The sequence below is a fragment of the Hydractinia symbiolongicarpus genome, chromosome 11 (assembly GCF_029227915.1).
Source record: "Hydractinia symbiolongicarpus strain clone_291-10 chromosome 11, HSymV2.1, whole genome shotgun sequence".
NCBI classification, from domain to species: Eukaryota; Metazoa; Cnidaria; class Hydrozoa; order Anthoathecata; family Hydractiniidae; genus Hydractinia; species Hydractinia symbiolongicarpus.
In genome coordinates, this window is record NC_079885.1 from 12,414,220 (window position 1) to 12,428,185 (window position 13,966).

Genomic DNA, 13,966 nt, shown 5'->3' on the forward strand with positions numbered 1-13,966 from the left:
TTCCTCTACAATTAACCACCAGTGCAGAAATCAAACCATTATTAGAAAAAATTCAGTCACATTTTCAACTCTTTAGAGGATAAAAGAGGACATTAGAAGTTTTTTAAAAACAGAACAAGGCTTTTTAAAAAGAAGACACTACAGGATTTAAGAGCAGGCGTTGCCACCCTGATTTAGCAACAGATAACAGAAGAAGTGAAGTACACATCGTTGATAACAACAACAATAGGGCTGGGATAGTTTGAAATTAAAAAACAAAATAAAAACAAATTGCGAAGCTGGGAATTTAATGGATTAGAAAAATACAACAACAAAAACATGGAACTCATTTTATTATGCCGTTAAAATTTGTAATGTAAAATTAATGCCCAAAATATAAGAACAAAATAAAACAAGACGTATGATATACGCAAACAACCTCGCGAATAAAGTTTACAAAAAGCTGTCTATCAAATTGGGATTTTTGTTACGAAGTTAGACACGACATATTTTACTATTCAGATACGCAATAATATTTGTTACACACTTATTTTTCAAAATTGATTTGTGAGACCTTCCTGAACGGAAAATTCCTCGAACTTTTAATTTTCGATGGGTCCGTCTTGGGTGAACCGACTGACAGGAAGAAGAAAGACCACAAACCCACAAACCCCAAAATTTGCGAAATTCATTAATTCAGTTAATTCTGCCTACATTCACTTTTAAAAAGTTTGGTGGAAACACCTTTATTTACTAGTTAGTTAAACAAGTGTTTTGAACACTTTTCTTATCTTTTTAAAAAAGAAAAAAGAAAAAAAAAGTAAAAATAGTTACCAAGATGAGATTCGAACACACGACGACTCCTGTGTCGGTGCTCAGAGAGGCAAAAATTTCCATTCTTGTAGGACACATTTGCGTTTTAATACAAGCTCACGAGCTTGTAAAAACACTTCACCTGAAGTCAAATTCACTAGTTCTTATGCCAAAAATATATATATACCACTGGGTAAATTTTTATGTACTAATGGAGACAAACCCACTACGATATATTATATAATATATAATGTGTAAGATAAAACAAAACATAAGCTAACTTTATTCTCTGACAGAGCGCGAAGAAAATAAACAATAGTAGACAACAGACACAAGCATTTATAGTATTTCTTGAATATCATTTGCGAAAAGCATATTACAAATAAGGTATGTTAAATATCATAGCATTTTAGTAATTCTGTTACGTTTTTGGCTAGATTTTAGTAGAAATTTATAGTGGTTCTTCAGTGATAAAAACAAAGAAGACTTTATTAAATGAGGCCATTGCAAAACAGAAATGTCTTGCGGTAAAGCAGATAGAAAATCTCCAATAATAAAAAACAAAATTTCAAATATTGTAGTTAATATTTTTGCTGTTTAGTTTAACCATCTCGCTAACATTTTATGGAACATCAGTGAAATCCTTTTAAGACATTTTGTCATCCTTACCGTTATAATTAGTCAACGTACGAGAAACCGTGACCGAAATGTTGAAATCACATTGGTGTTGCGTCATCCACTACTTTTTTCCTAGTCTACCAAATTCCCTCTTTTGTACGCATGCTTTTCGTTCTTGTCAGTAGTTTTACAATGATTATGATTATCCGCCATGATTATCGCCACATTACCAGGAAGCAATTCACCCATTGTCTTTGATTTTCTTCTTCTTCTTTTTCTTCTTCTTCTTTTTTTCCTTGATTGTAGTAAAATCGGTGGTTGCATCATCTAGTAACTTTGCTGTGGCTACGTAAATAATTAAAGAAAGATTTTTGCGTATTAAGAAAACAATTTCTAAAGAAGACTAAATGCACAAGTATACCCAAGGACCTTAGCCCTTTCTTCTTAATAAAAGCAGATGGGAACGCCAGCATCCCGTCTAGCACAGGGACGATGGAAATTGATATTCCTACATATATATATTTCTTTACGAATACCGACTTTTGCCTCCGGCAACAAGCTGTGAAATCGCCGTCATAACAGCAGAGGTCTAGCGGCTATAGTTCGTTGGTTGCGTAAGTATAAAACCAATTGGGTTTTTTCATCTCAGATGTTGACTTGGAACAATTTAATAAAGCTTTAGAATTTATTATACACGATCAGGGCGTTGTGTGTTATTTTGACACTTAGATTACATTTTCACATACTCAGACAGCATGGTGATCACACGCACAAAAAACGCATGGTCTGCCATGGGATGATATAAACGACTAACTCTATATTCACCATATCAGGAGTATTCCTTTTAAGTAATATTTTCCCTGCCAAGAATCATCTTCATCATCTTGTTTACTTTACGCAGAAATTATGGATCAATCAGATACACCCAGCTATGTACCATAGGTTCCAAAGGGGTCAGACCCCCCTATTTTTAAAAGAACCGCCCTATTATTAGGAACCCCACCCTTCTTATTATAAGAGTAGCCCCCGCATTAGTTGTTGTTGTTGAAAAAATATATGGAACCTACCAAAACGTGATGTTAAATAGTTGCAACAAATTGATAGTGAGAAAAAGTTCTAACAAACTAAATTGTGCTCTCGCTAATTCCATTTGTCTACATTGTCTGCGCCCTTTTTATAGCCACTAAATGTGACAAAAGTACCTGTATTTTTTTAATTTTCAGAAAGATCTCTAATGCATAGATAAGTCTCTCTCTGAGTTTCTTGAATCTTTTCCCATCGTCACCTTTAAATGTTTTGGCAGGCAGAAACATAGATGTAGATATATTAATGAATAAACAGGATGTCACTTTTAAAAAAAAGAAATAGAAACTGGCTGCAAACTAAAACAATAAAAAATAAGCAATTTCTGTTTCAAGGCTAAATTGTATGATCTTTCCTGCCTAAAGTAGGTAATCTAAGAAGCAATAATTTACTCTGAAATCGTCTCCACCCTTTTTACAACAATCCCACCTTGCTCAACCCCATCTTTTTACTAGGGAATTTTTAACCCCCCTATTTTTGCCAAAGTTCAGAAAGTCAACCCTCTTTGTAAAAAAAGGGGGGAGTCTAACTCTGTGCACATAAGGTTTTCGGACGACACTGTTTCACAGTAGGGTTTCATTTTAAGCTGTCCGTATTGACAGTTTTTAAAACAAGAAGATTTTTTTGTTTTCTCAAATTATTCGCACGCAATATATTTTATACCTTTTTCTTCGTGATCGCATGCTTCAACAATGAAATTATTCCCCGCTTCTTTGGCAATATGTTCCATGGTTACGGCAGCCGATCGGAAACGCTCCATACTATCAGAGTCGTTTTCACTAAAGAAAACATATCTCAAATAATGTTGGACACATTATAACATGGTTATAATTAAAAGAAAGTTTTCGACCGTTAAAATTCAAGGATTCAGGATTTGTTAACTCAATTATATCTTTTATCAATTTAAAGTTTGTAAAAATGTTTTATTTTGGTAGAGCATCTGCTACCAGAATAAAACCTCAGCATAGCTTTCCTTGTGTTGAGTTATATTTTAAAATTTGATGCAAATAATGCCATGACAATTAAAAAACATGCCTGAAATGACTGGCAGCGATAATTTTTACTGACGTCATCGTTTTTTCACTGAAGTTTGATTGAAAATCTACCACTTGGTATCTATATTAGTTGACTTTTACTTAAGGAAATTGAAATAAATTATTTTTTATTGAGACGCCAGATAGAACCTGGCATGAAGGGACACACAAAAAAATTGAAAACTTTATTTTGTCAACATACCTGCTAGATGTGGAGTATTTTCTCTTCTTTTTTTTCTTTTGATGGAGATTATCATTTAAAACACAAGTGGATTGGTTTAACAATTTTACTCCTGACGCTAAATCATAAAATTCAATAAAAAAATGAAACGCTGGAGTGATTTTTTTCACGTTGTTGTGAATGTTACTTTCTAAAGAAAACCACAAAACTTTTTAGTAGGGTTAAAGTGTAAAAATAAACCAGTGCAAAAACTATATTTTAGAAAAAGAACGTATCCCAGGGGTAGTTTATGCATTCCAAGTCAATTTTTTTTCATATTGGGGATAATGGTGGCTTATAAAACATGAGTGGTTATGATCTAATCTAAAAAAACTATTTTTAATAATTATATAATACCTTCAACATCTGTACAATTTTGTTTGGCAGTTTGATCCTGACCTAAAATTGTAAAGAAATTAACGATAAATTATTCTAAACATTTATTTTTCACTGGTAAAAGAGTACCTTTTCTAACTTCTGATATATTGATTCAATTTCAAAATTAATTTCACCACTATTTATAACAAATTCAAAAATAATCAAGTATTTACTAAAAAAGCATGTTAAGGGTACAAAGAAAGATTAAGCTATATAATTTCTGTCAAGCAAAACTTACGAGTATCAACAGTATCACACAATACACTAAAAAAAGAAACCAATAAATACATTAGGTTTTAGTTCAAACAGATAAAAAAATGATGGCAAAATAAATCCTTGTTTTTACTCACCTTTCTAAGTACTCATCTAGTTTGCGACTAATGAAATTTCTACATTCTGGAGTTGTTTGGAGGACGTTATTTTGTTCATCACTCTGTATATATCTAAGAAAAATCTTATATGTAAAACTTCTGAACTTGAAACAAAATTTGAATTTAAAAATAAGTGTTCCATACCTTAAGCTTGTCTTTTTCTGTTGTTGTGAGGAAGATGCTAAAAATGAATGTATGTCATGGCAAAATGCAACTAAATAAAGATGTTGCTCTACCAATCAGTAGTAGTGGTAGTAGTAATTATTTATTTCCATATTTGTAGATCATTTTACAAGGACAATAAATGTGAGGAGACCATCAAATAGTAAAAAACTAATTCGATGTGATGGCCACTTATAAATAAGATCGTTTTACCAATTTTTAATTAAAAACAGAAAAATAAAATAAAATAGTGGAAAAATATATAACAGAACTAACAAATAGTCAGAGGCAAGTGATTATTCCAATACATAGAGGGTTAAAAAATGTGTTTTACATAAGCGTTCAAGTGTATTGAAGTCAACAGAGGCAAGGTCATGCTGTTGGTGTATATTCTGAAAGCTATTCCAAGAAAGAATAGACGTATAACAAATTAAATTCAGTCCAAAAGAGGAAGTTCTTACCACAGGCTTATTGAGAAGAAATTTCCCCCTTGTTACATAATTTGACCTTTGATATTTTAGATTTAAAATATTTTGAATGCTTAAAGGGGAGGTACCATTTAAAGTTTGACATATAAGTAATATGTTAGAAAGATCAATAAGGTCTTTAAAATTAAGTATATTAAGTGCATGAAAAAGAGGTTTGGATGGAGTAAGAAAAGGAGAAAAGAAAATGATACGAAAAGCAGATTTTTGAAGACGGACAATCCTAATAGATTTTGTAGACATACCCCATGCTGGAGAACCATACGTCATGTGAGAGTGAAATAAGGCATAATAAATAGACATAATAATGTCATTTAGAACATAATGTCGAAATTTACTTAGACCACAATTTGCTGAGTTTGTCGCAAGAAATTCATCAATAAGACCACCCAGATAGCAAACATGAGAACTAATATAGAGTTTTTTTCCATTTAGCTTTAGAGTTAGGTTAAAATTTAAAATTTTATTTCTTAGTCCAAAAAGTATGACTTCAGTCTTAGCATCGTTTAAGGAAAATATATTAGCATTCAACCATTTATATAGGAGTTTAAGATCAATATTAACTTGCTTTTGGATTTTTTAAAGACTATAGTTTGAACAAAGCAGACTCGTGTCATCAGCAAAATGGAAGACTTTGGAATAGATGATTGCATTACTAAGATCGTTTATATGAAGTAAAAATAATAAAGGTCCAATAACCGAGCCTTGAGGAACACCATGTTTAATGTGTAGAAAATAATTAATAATAATTTGTTGTTTGCGATTTAGAAGTAAGATCGAAATCAGGAGTTAGCAATGCCTCTTATGCCATAACACTTAAGTTTTGATAACAAAAATTCGTGACTAACAGTGTCGAAAGCTTTTTGTAAATCAATGAATATTCTACAAGAAAATTTTCCACTGTCTAAATTTTGCCGTATGGTTTCTGTCAAACTGATTAGAGCATGTGTTGTAGAGTGTTTATTCCTGAATCCAAATTGGTTATTGGAGATAATGTTATATTTATCCAAAAATGAAATTAGGCGGATTTTAATTAATATTTCAAGGATTTTACCAATATTACTGAGTAATGAAAAAAGTATTTGCCAGCCGAAAAAAATGTAAACAAAGCTTATAGCAAGTCAGCCCCACCCAATACTGTCATTTTGTTGCTATTTTGGACAAAAGATATATACGAAGGAATGCACATGTAAGTTTCCAGTGTCATGATCGTAGCTAGAATATATAGCTAGCTACCAGAAAATTTTTATTATCAAAAAAATAATTATTTAATATCTCAAAAGCCAAAACATGGTGGAAAAATGTGGATTAAAATTCTCATACATAAACAACAATGAATTCAATTCAATTCAATTGATTTTTTTGTTGTATGCTTAATGTAAATTAATGAATAATAAATAATGAAGATTTGCCACAAGGTTTTTAAAAGTTGTACAGACGGGAACTCCACATGTGGCTTTCCTCTGCTCTGCCTGCCAGTGCTCACTACTAACCTGTATCCTTCTTAGTTTTTGCTTGAATGCAAGATTCAAATTTATGTCAAAAGCTTTTTGTAAATCAATAAATATTCTACAGGAAAATTTTCCACTGCCTAAATTTTGCCATATGGTTTCTGTCAAACTGATTAGAGCATGTGTTGTAGAGTGCTTATTTCTGAATCCAAATTGGTTATTGGAGATAATGTTATATTTATCCAAAAATGAAATTAGGCGGTTTTTAATTAATATTTCAAAGATTTTATCAATATTACTGAGTAATGAATAGGTCTATAATTATTCACTTCAAGTAGTGAACCTTTATTTTTGTAAATATGAGTGATACTAACAAATTTTAAAATTGTGGGAAATTCACCTGCAGTTGGACCAACCTATTCCAAACTTTATTTTTGAGTGGGGGCATTTTTTGATTTTGAAAATAAAATATATAGTTTGCGTGTAGTTTACATTTAGAATATTAATCAGTGAAAAGTTGCTACTAGCCACAGTAGAGTAAAAAATTAATCATAATTTGACTTTCTTCTTAAGGCCCGGATAAACAGAACAATTTTGGAAAAATATTATTTATTGGAATATTGTTGAAAAAAATACACGCAAAAATTTAAGGTCAATATTTATTCAGGTCTTAAATTGATTAAATATTTTTGTATACATACACGAAACAATATATATAAAGAACAATCTGACTTTAATTTATCATTACGTCAGGCATGAGTGACAAAGCAGAAGAAACAATTTTGTGCTCCCTAATCCTTTCAAGCAGTTTCATTCTTTTACATGAAAGAAAAGTTGAAAAAAAAGAACTCTATGGGTAAAAGATTGGCTCCATAACAGAAAAGAAAGGGGAGGCAGCTGGCGGTTTCCTTTTAAATAATATTGTTCTGACAAAAATTTGATCAATTTTTGAATATTGAGTTGTGTTATTTTAGTATTATCGTTCTATTAGTTTTTAATGATATATACACAACAATTTTAGATCATTTTTAGTTTAAAATTTTATTTATAAATTGATCTGCAAAATTGTTCCATCTATTCTATCCTTTAAAGTATGCTTTTTATTGCCTGTCACACAGAGTCACACAGTCTTTGTATCGTCACCCAGAAGGAATGCACATGAAAGTTTCCAGTGTCATGGTCATAGTTAGCTAGAAAATTTTCATTATCAAAAAAAAAAATTATTTAATATCGCAAAAGCCAAAACATGGTGGAAAAATGTGGATTGTGTTGTATGCCTAATGTAAATAATGAATAATAAATAATGAAGATTCGCCACATGGTTTTTAAAAGTTGTACTGACGGGAACTCCGCATGTGACTTCCCTCTGCTCTGCCTGGCTGGCATTAGCTAGCTAGCTAGCTTAGCTCACTACTAACCTGTATCCTTCTTAGTTTTTGCTTGAATGCAAGATTCAAATTTATAGCTGCCTACAATATCTTCAAGCCTCTTTCGTTCTTCTTCATCTTCAGTATCGCTAGAGGATGTGGAACTCATGACAAACAAAATATTTTTGCCTACTTGTTGTCTGCACCTCCCCTTCCACCAAAAAACGAAAACAAAAACGAAAGCGTTCTGATTACGATTGAGTGGCTTGGTGATGAAGTTAAACGGGCGCTTTTTATTCCCGCGAAATCGCAGAAAGTGTTGGAAATCTATATACCGTATATAGATTTTCAACTTTTTATATTTATTTTATATTATACGAGTCAAAAACAATCCGCGTCACTTCAAATCAGTCGGAAAAATTTTGCCCCCAACTCAGATATTTGGTCGCAAAAATGTGATCAAAAGTCTCCCTCTCTAGAGACCGGCACAGTTGCGATGACTCTTTTCAGAAATGGTCACCTGAATATTTTTTTTCGCCATGTTTAGATGCGAAATGAAGTATTCGCCACCATGGATTCACCATTTAGGGCGGGGAATATTTGCGACAATGAATTTCTCTATTTAGGGCAGGGGCAAAACAGCTGTCATTAAAAGAAGAGCTTGAATTAACAGAAAAACTAAAAAAAATAGAATGGACTTTGACCGCAAGGAAAATGAGTTGAAAACAATGATTGAAAGTTTAGAAAAAAATATAATAAAATAAAATACAAAGTTTACAACTGACAGATTCAAACATAATCATGCACACTTCAAATTTTACACTGGATTATAATCCTATGATATATTCAAAATAGTATAGGACTATTTGGAGCCAGCAGCTAGTAAACTAGTTTACTGGGGGTCAAACACAAATATGGAAAGTAAAACATCAGAAGAAATAAACAAAAGAGGACGAAGTAGAACACTTAATTCAGAAGAGGAATTCTTTCTTGTTAAAAATGACTCACAAATGTGAAAATAGCAGCTTCGTTCCCAGAGCTTTTTGTCTCTCATCCGCGCTACGCTTATTGATAGGTCTGATCAGATAAAAAGGATTCTGGATGGGCAAATAAATTCTTAATATCTCCGTTTTTAATACCACAATCAATTGTAATATTTGTACCATCATCATCGTCCTCCACTGCATCATTACTTTCAAACAAGCTCTCACCTGCCTCAAACTTTCTCTGTTCTAAGTTCAATACAGCAGCAGAAAAAAACAATCCCATTCAAGTATTTCACCTAATCATTTATAATGGAATTTGAAGGGCTGATGACCAAAACAATATTCTTTTCATTTTTAACTGGGAAGAGATCAGCAAGTAAATAAAAAATAGGCAGGCAGAACTGCCACAACATCATTCCAGAGATAGAGAAAAGTATGTTCTGGCACAGGCGCACACACGCACACGCGCACGCACATCATCACAAGTTCTTAGGCGCACACACATCCAGTACAAGTCCCTATAATGCTATGTTTAGTCATGCATAGTCCCTATGATGCTATGCTTAGTCATGCATGATAAAGTCCCTCTGTGCTTAGTCATGCACATCAAATCAATGCAGCAAATGAGTAAAAAATTCTAGCACACGTCAAAGTAATTCCCCCGTACACTGCTGACGTCAATGTGAACAAATTGACAACCCTAAAGGCTAAAATACACGGTAAGTTTAAACGGACCGTTTAGTTGTAAGAAAAAAACTGTCTACACGTTAAGTTAAAATGTATAAGTTTTTCTAAAAAAATTTTTTTACAATAAATACCAAATAAAAAACACGTTTATCTTTCATTGCGGTTATTGCTATAGCAGCAGAAGGGGTAATCGTAGAAGAAAAAAAGCGGACTACTGGTTAGAAACCGAAAATATATGCTCAAATCTTTAGTTTAACATTAGCTCATTAATTATTCTGTTAATTTCAATAGAGAAAACGTAGCAAAAGTTGAACATGTCCAACTTTTAAAAAAACTTATAAAACCGAGAAAAGTTGTACATCTTTGCTGTTTACACGGTAAGTTTTTTTTCCTTACATTTAAACGGTCTGTTTAAACTTACCGTGTATTTTAGCCTTAAGAGAAAAAAAAGAAAGAGAAGATGTTAAAGTACGCAACACAGGGGATCAAAACGCAAGACACGTGCAGCAAGGCTGTTGAAAAGTACCCCCTTATGCTTATAGATGTACCAGACCAGTTCAAAACGCAAGACATGTGCAGCAAGGCTGTCGAGGAGGATCCCCGCATGCTTGAGTTTGTACCATACTGGTTCAAAGCACAGGAAATGTGCAGCAAAGCTTTCAATAAGAACCACGAAATGTTCTGGTGACAACATGTGTCCTATATGTAGGTGAAATTTCCAAGGTTATCTTACAACAAGGCTGTAAAAAAAAAAAAAAAAAAAAATGTGCATCCACCGTCAATCAAAATTTGAAATGTTTGAAAATGTAGTAGCTTTAATTTTTATAGCTGGCATTGGTCTCTCCCTCCCACTTATGGCCTTAGCATTAGTACAAGAATTAGAGAAAGAGAAGGAGAATGAGCAAAGGATTAAAGACTTAGAGGATGATGTTTACACCTGTAAATAAATGGAACAATGTAAGGACTGTGAACGGGTACTCGATGAGTATGACAGGTGTAGATGTGGACGTAGGTTTGTGGTAAAGGGTAAAATGTTGTGTTGGTACTGTTATAATGAATATATAACGTATAACGGGGGTAGCTGTGTATGTAAAACGATACGCAATCCTCGGGCCTTGTTTTAAATTCAATAAAGGATGCTGAAATTTGAAGAAGAAATTGTCAACCCTAAAATATTTTACAACTTTACTGCTACCTTTACAGACATGAACGATATCAACGTGGACTATCTAACAGTGTCAGATGCTATTCCTGCCAATGGAGGTAAGGATCAACGTTTCATAGTGGGGTACCAAACACCAAAAATCTGGTCCCCGCATGGGGTCAGCCGGTACAACGCCAATGCTGTACCAGCGATAAGTCTTGATTTCGAAGAGTACCCCGATTGGGTTGCGAAGTATCGCCAAATCTGGAACAAAATTGACGCCGGAGCCTGTGAAAAAGGACCGTTACATCAATGCCAAACTCAAATACTACAAGGATGCAATCACGACTAAATTCCACGGTATGCCAGTGCCCTACGATGAGCAGTGCTATCCTGGCACTATCATCCGTGTACGTCCAAGGTAAAAACTACTACCCTCAGGTACATGTTGTGGAATGTCGGTACAAGGACAAAAGAATGGCTGCTAAGCGAGGATTAAAAAACCCATATATTTTATAGGTCTTGTAGGGCCTATAAAATATATAAAATTAAGGCTTATACTTAGGTGGAGACTCTAGGTAGCGCTTGCATACTGTACAGATGACAGTTTTTTTCCTCCCGACCTTTCGCAACTAGCTGGGCACGCTCCTGTTCGTTGATCGCATTGACAATACGGTTAAAGCGTTGTCTCATCTGTTCCTCTACCAGCATATACTTTTGTTTTTCTTTGATAACGGTAGTGAATTCATAGTCGCTAATCACCCCATTTTCTACTGCTTTTAAGATGAGATCAACAATAGAGTTCAATTTAGACTCCGCCAATAGTCTTATATTCTCATGCTTTTTGGATTTCACACCCAACCTCTTCCCGGCGTTCCGGAGACCAGCTTGTTTAATCCCTACAGCTATTGTGGTCCCGCCCATGGCAATACAGAGTGGAGCTCCGAAGCCCGAGGCTAACGGCCGATCCCAACACCCGACGTTACTATAGTAATAATTTGTAGAATCCGTCATAGTCACCCTTCGTATAATACTTTTTCGCGGGGTCGTAGAGCAGTCCTAAGAGTTCATGCAGTTTTCGATTGATTACCACCGTATAGCCTTCATTAACACGGAGTCTGCAGAGTCCATTTTTCAGAACAAAGAGCTTGATCCTGTCCTGCGCCTGGCTGTTGACGATGGTTGCCAGATCCTCAATCCTATACAAGCTGTTCATGATTTCGATTGTTTGAAGTACGTCCATGGACCCTACTCTACGAATGACAAAGTCATTGTCGCAATAAAGATTCAGCCATACGGGTCTGATACTAATAGATTTCAGAGCAATTCTAGTATCCTGTCCCAGGTAGTCCTCAAATATCGTGGGCTTTTCGATACCAGTAATGTAGAGTTGCTTCATCTTTGTTTTAAATCAAGGATGAACATATACTCATAAACCTCAAGGGAAAATGCAAATCCAACAGAGGAGAATGGCCTCCTGGTGTAATAAACTTAGAGCATCAGGACATGTATGTGTCTACAGAATCACATATTCCCGTGGTATTCCCTGAGTTTACCAAATATGCAATCAAAACCCCCACAAATTTGTTGAATGACACTGTTAAAGTGGGATGGACCGGGAAGGCCTTGGATTATTGGAACGCGCAGGTGAATTTTGCAACCCATTGTGCAACTACTACATTAGGTATTTCTGCTAAGCACATAACGGGCTCCGTACCCCTTGTCAACTCGATCTTTAAATTCCATGTCTTGTATTACCACATGCGTCGTATATTAGCAAGAATGAAAGTTCCGATGCCTTACGACGACGGGTTTTCTCAGTACAAAAACTCCTACTCAACCTCTGGATAGGCACAAGTATGCCGCGAATACGGTGCAGATCCTAATAGCCTGTACAAATTCAAGGCTGTCATGTCATCACTCACCAACGGTTTATGGTGGCCTCAGGTTGATGGTGATTGGGCCAAATCCAACATACCAACAAGTCAAGGTTTGACGTCCACGTGGTCTTGTTGCTTGGGTCGCAAGCAGTAGCCAAGGCATCCTTACTCGGGTCCGGTGCGGACAACTATACGGCCAGACAAATCTTGTTACAAAAATGTTAAGCGTGGTGCGTAGGGAGGAGAATGTAGGGAATGACATGACACAATTTCAGAAAGTGCTCCAGTAAATTTCGCCGTCATGCCCAGCGTGTAGATGTTGCCCTCAGACATGAACCTACGTATAGGTAAGATTGAGGGGTATAACAACAGCATTTTGATCGCACCTGCCAATGTAAGCGTTGGTGTCCGGCATGATGTAAACAACAAGCCTATTGTCAAGCCTACAGTGAGGGTCATCAAACCACCCCTAGGCATACTATCAAAACACCTATACATAATATACATCCTAAGCATACTACACCTCCTGTACAGGCTATACCTCCTAGGCATAGTACACCTCCCAAGCATACTATACCTCCTAAGCATACTATACCTCCTAAGCATACTATACCTCCTATACATACTCCTGATTATACCCTGCAGGAGGAACAACATGAGGATACCAAAACAGTGTTGATCACGGCAGGGGTAGGGCTCATCATTGCCTAAATATGGCTTAAATAGATCATGCTTTTTTCCTCTTTCCAAAATAGGCCACTACAAGGCAAAGGACAATGGTTGCCACTACTCTGAGAAAGAATGAGGCTACGGTACCAATAATCCCGGGTAATGCGGCACCCGCCTTACCTGCCAAACATTTTAGAAATTTTCCAAGTCTTTCAACTGCTTTGCTACAAATCCTTTTCCTGCACCCACCGCGGCACTTCCTCCTGCACCTGCTGCGGCACTTCCTCCTGTAACTGCGAGTGCAATGGTGGAAACCAGTAGACCAACAGCCGACACGATACTCGCTATAGTCAGACCCTGCTCTTTGAAGAGGATCTTGAGCTTTTCAAGCAGGGACATGTCATCTCCAGCAATTTTCATCAACGTTTCCTTGATGGTTTTGGGCTGGTGGTATATATCTGAGGATAGTAGGCCGTGTTTATCCACAATGGCCTTTTTTTGATCCTTAAATTTTTCAATTTTTTCTCAACCTTGGCAATTTCCCTCTCCAAGATGTTCCTTTGTCCCTCGGTTGCCCCGGTTTTCTGCTTCTTGAGTTGTTTCACCTTAGCCTTTGCTTTGCCGATCTCACTATCAAAC

The 13,966-nt window shown here is 35.3% G+C and overlaps 2 protein-coding genes across 2 annotated transcripts in view; one reads left to right on the forward strand and one right to left on the reverse strand.

Annotated features, from left to right (window-relative positions):
- Window positions 1-270: 270 nt before the first annotated feature.
- Window positions 271-8,285, reverse strand: LOC130614871 (protein CUSTOS-like). The gene is made up of 8 exons (XM_057436336.1): window positions 8,013-8,285; window positions 4,641-4,677; window positions 4,476-4,568; window positions 4,364-4,389; window positions 4,105-4,146; window positions 3,730-3,826; window positions 3,157-3,272; window positions 271-1,755 (listed from the first exon to the last, which is right to left on the reverse strand). Exons 1-8 carry the CDS (start codon window positions 8,128-8,130, stop codon window positions 1,652-1,654), a joined length of 633 nt encoding a protein of 210 aa, XP_057292319.1. The 5' UTR covers window positions 8,131-8,285; the 3' UTR covers window positions 271-1,651.
- Window positions 8,286-12,321: 4,036 nt separating this feature from the next.
- The window catches only part of LOC130614868 (coadhesin-like), a 70,993-nt gene continuing 69,348 nt past the window's right edge, over window positions 12,322-13,966 (forward strand). The window contains exon 1 of the mRNA XM_057436333.1: window positions 12,322-12,333. The gene's annotated coding sequence lies outside the window, so the exon portion shown is untranslated. The remainder of the gene's footprint in view (window positions 12,334-13,966) is intronic.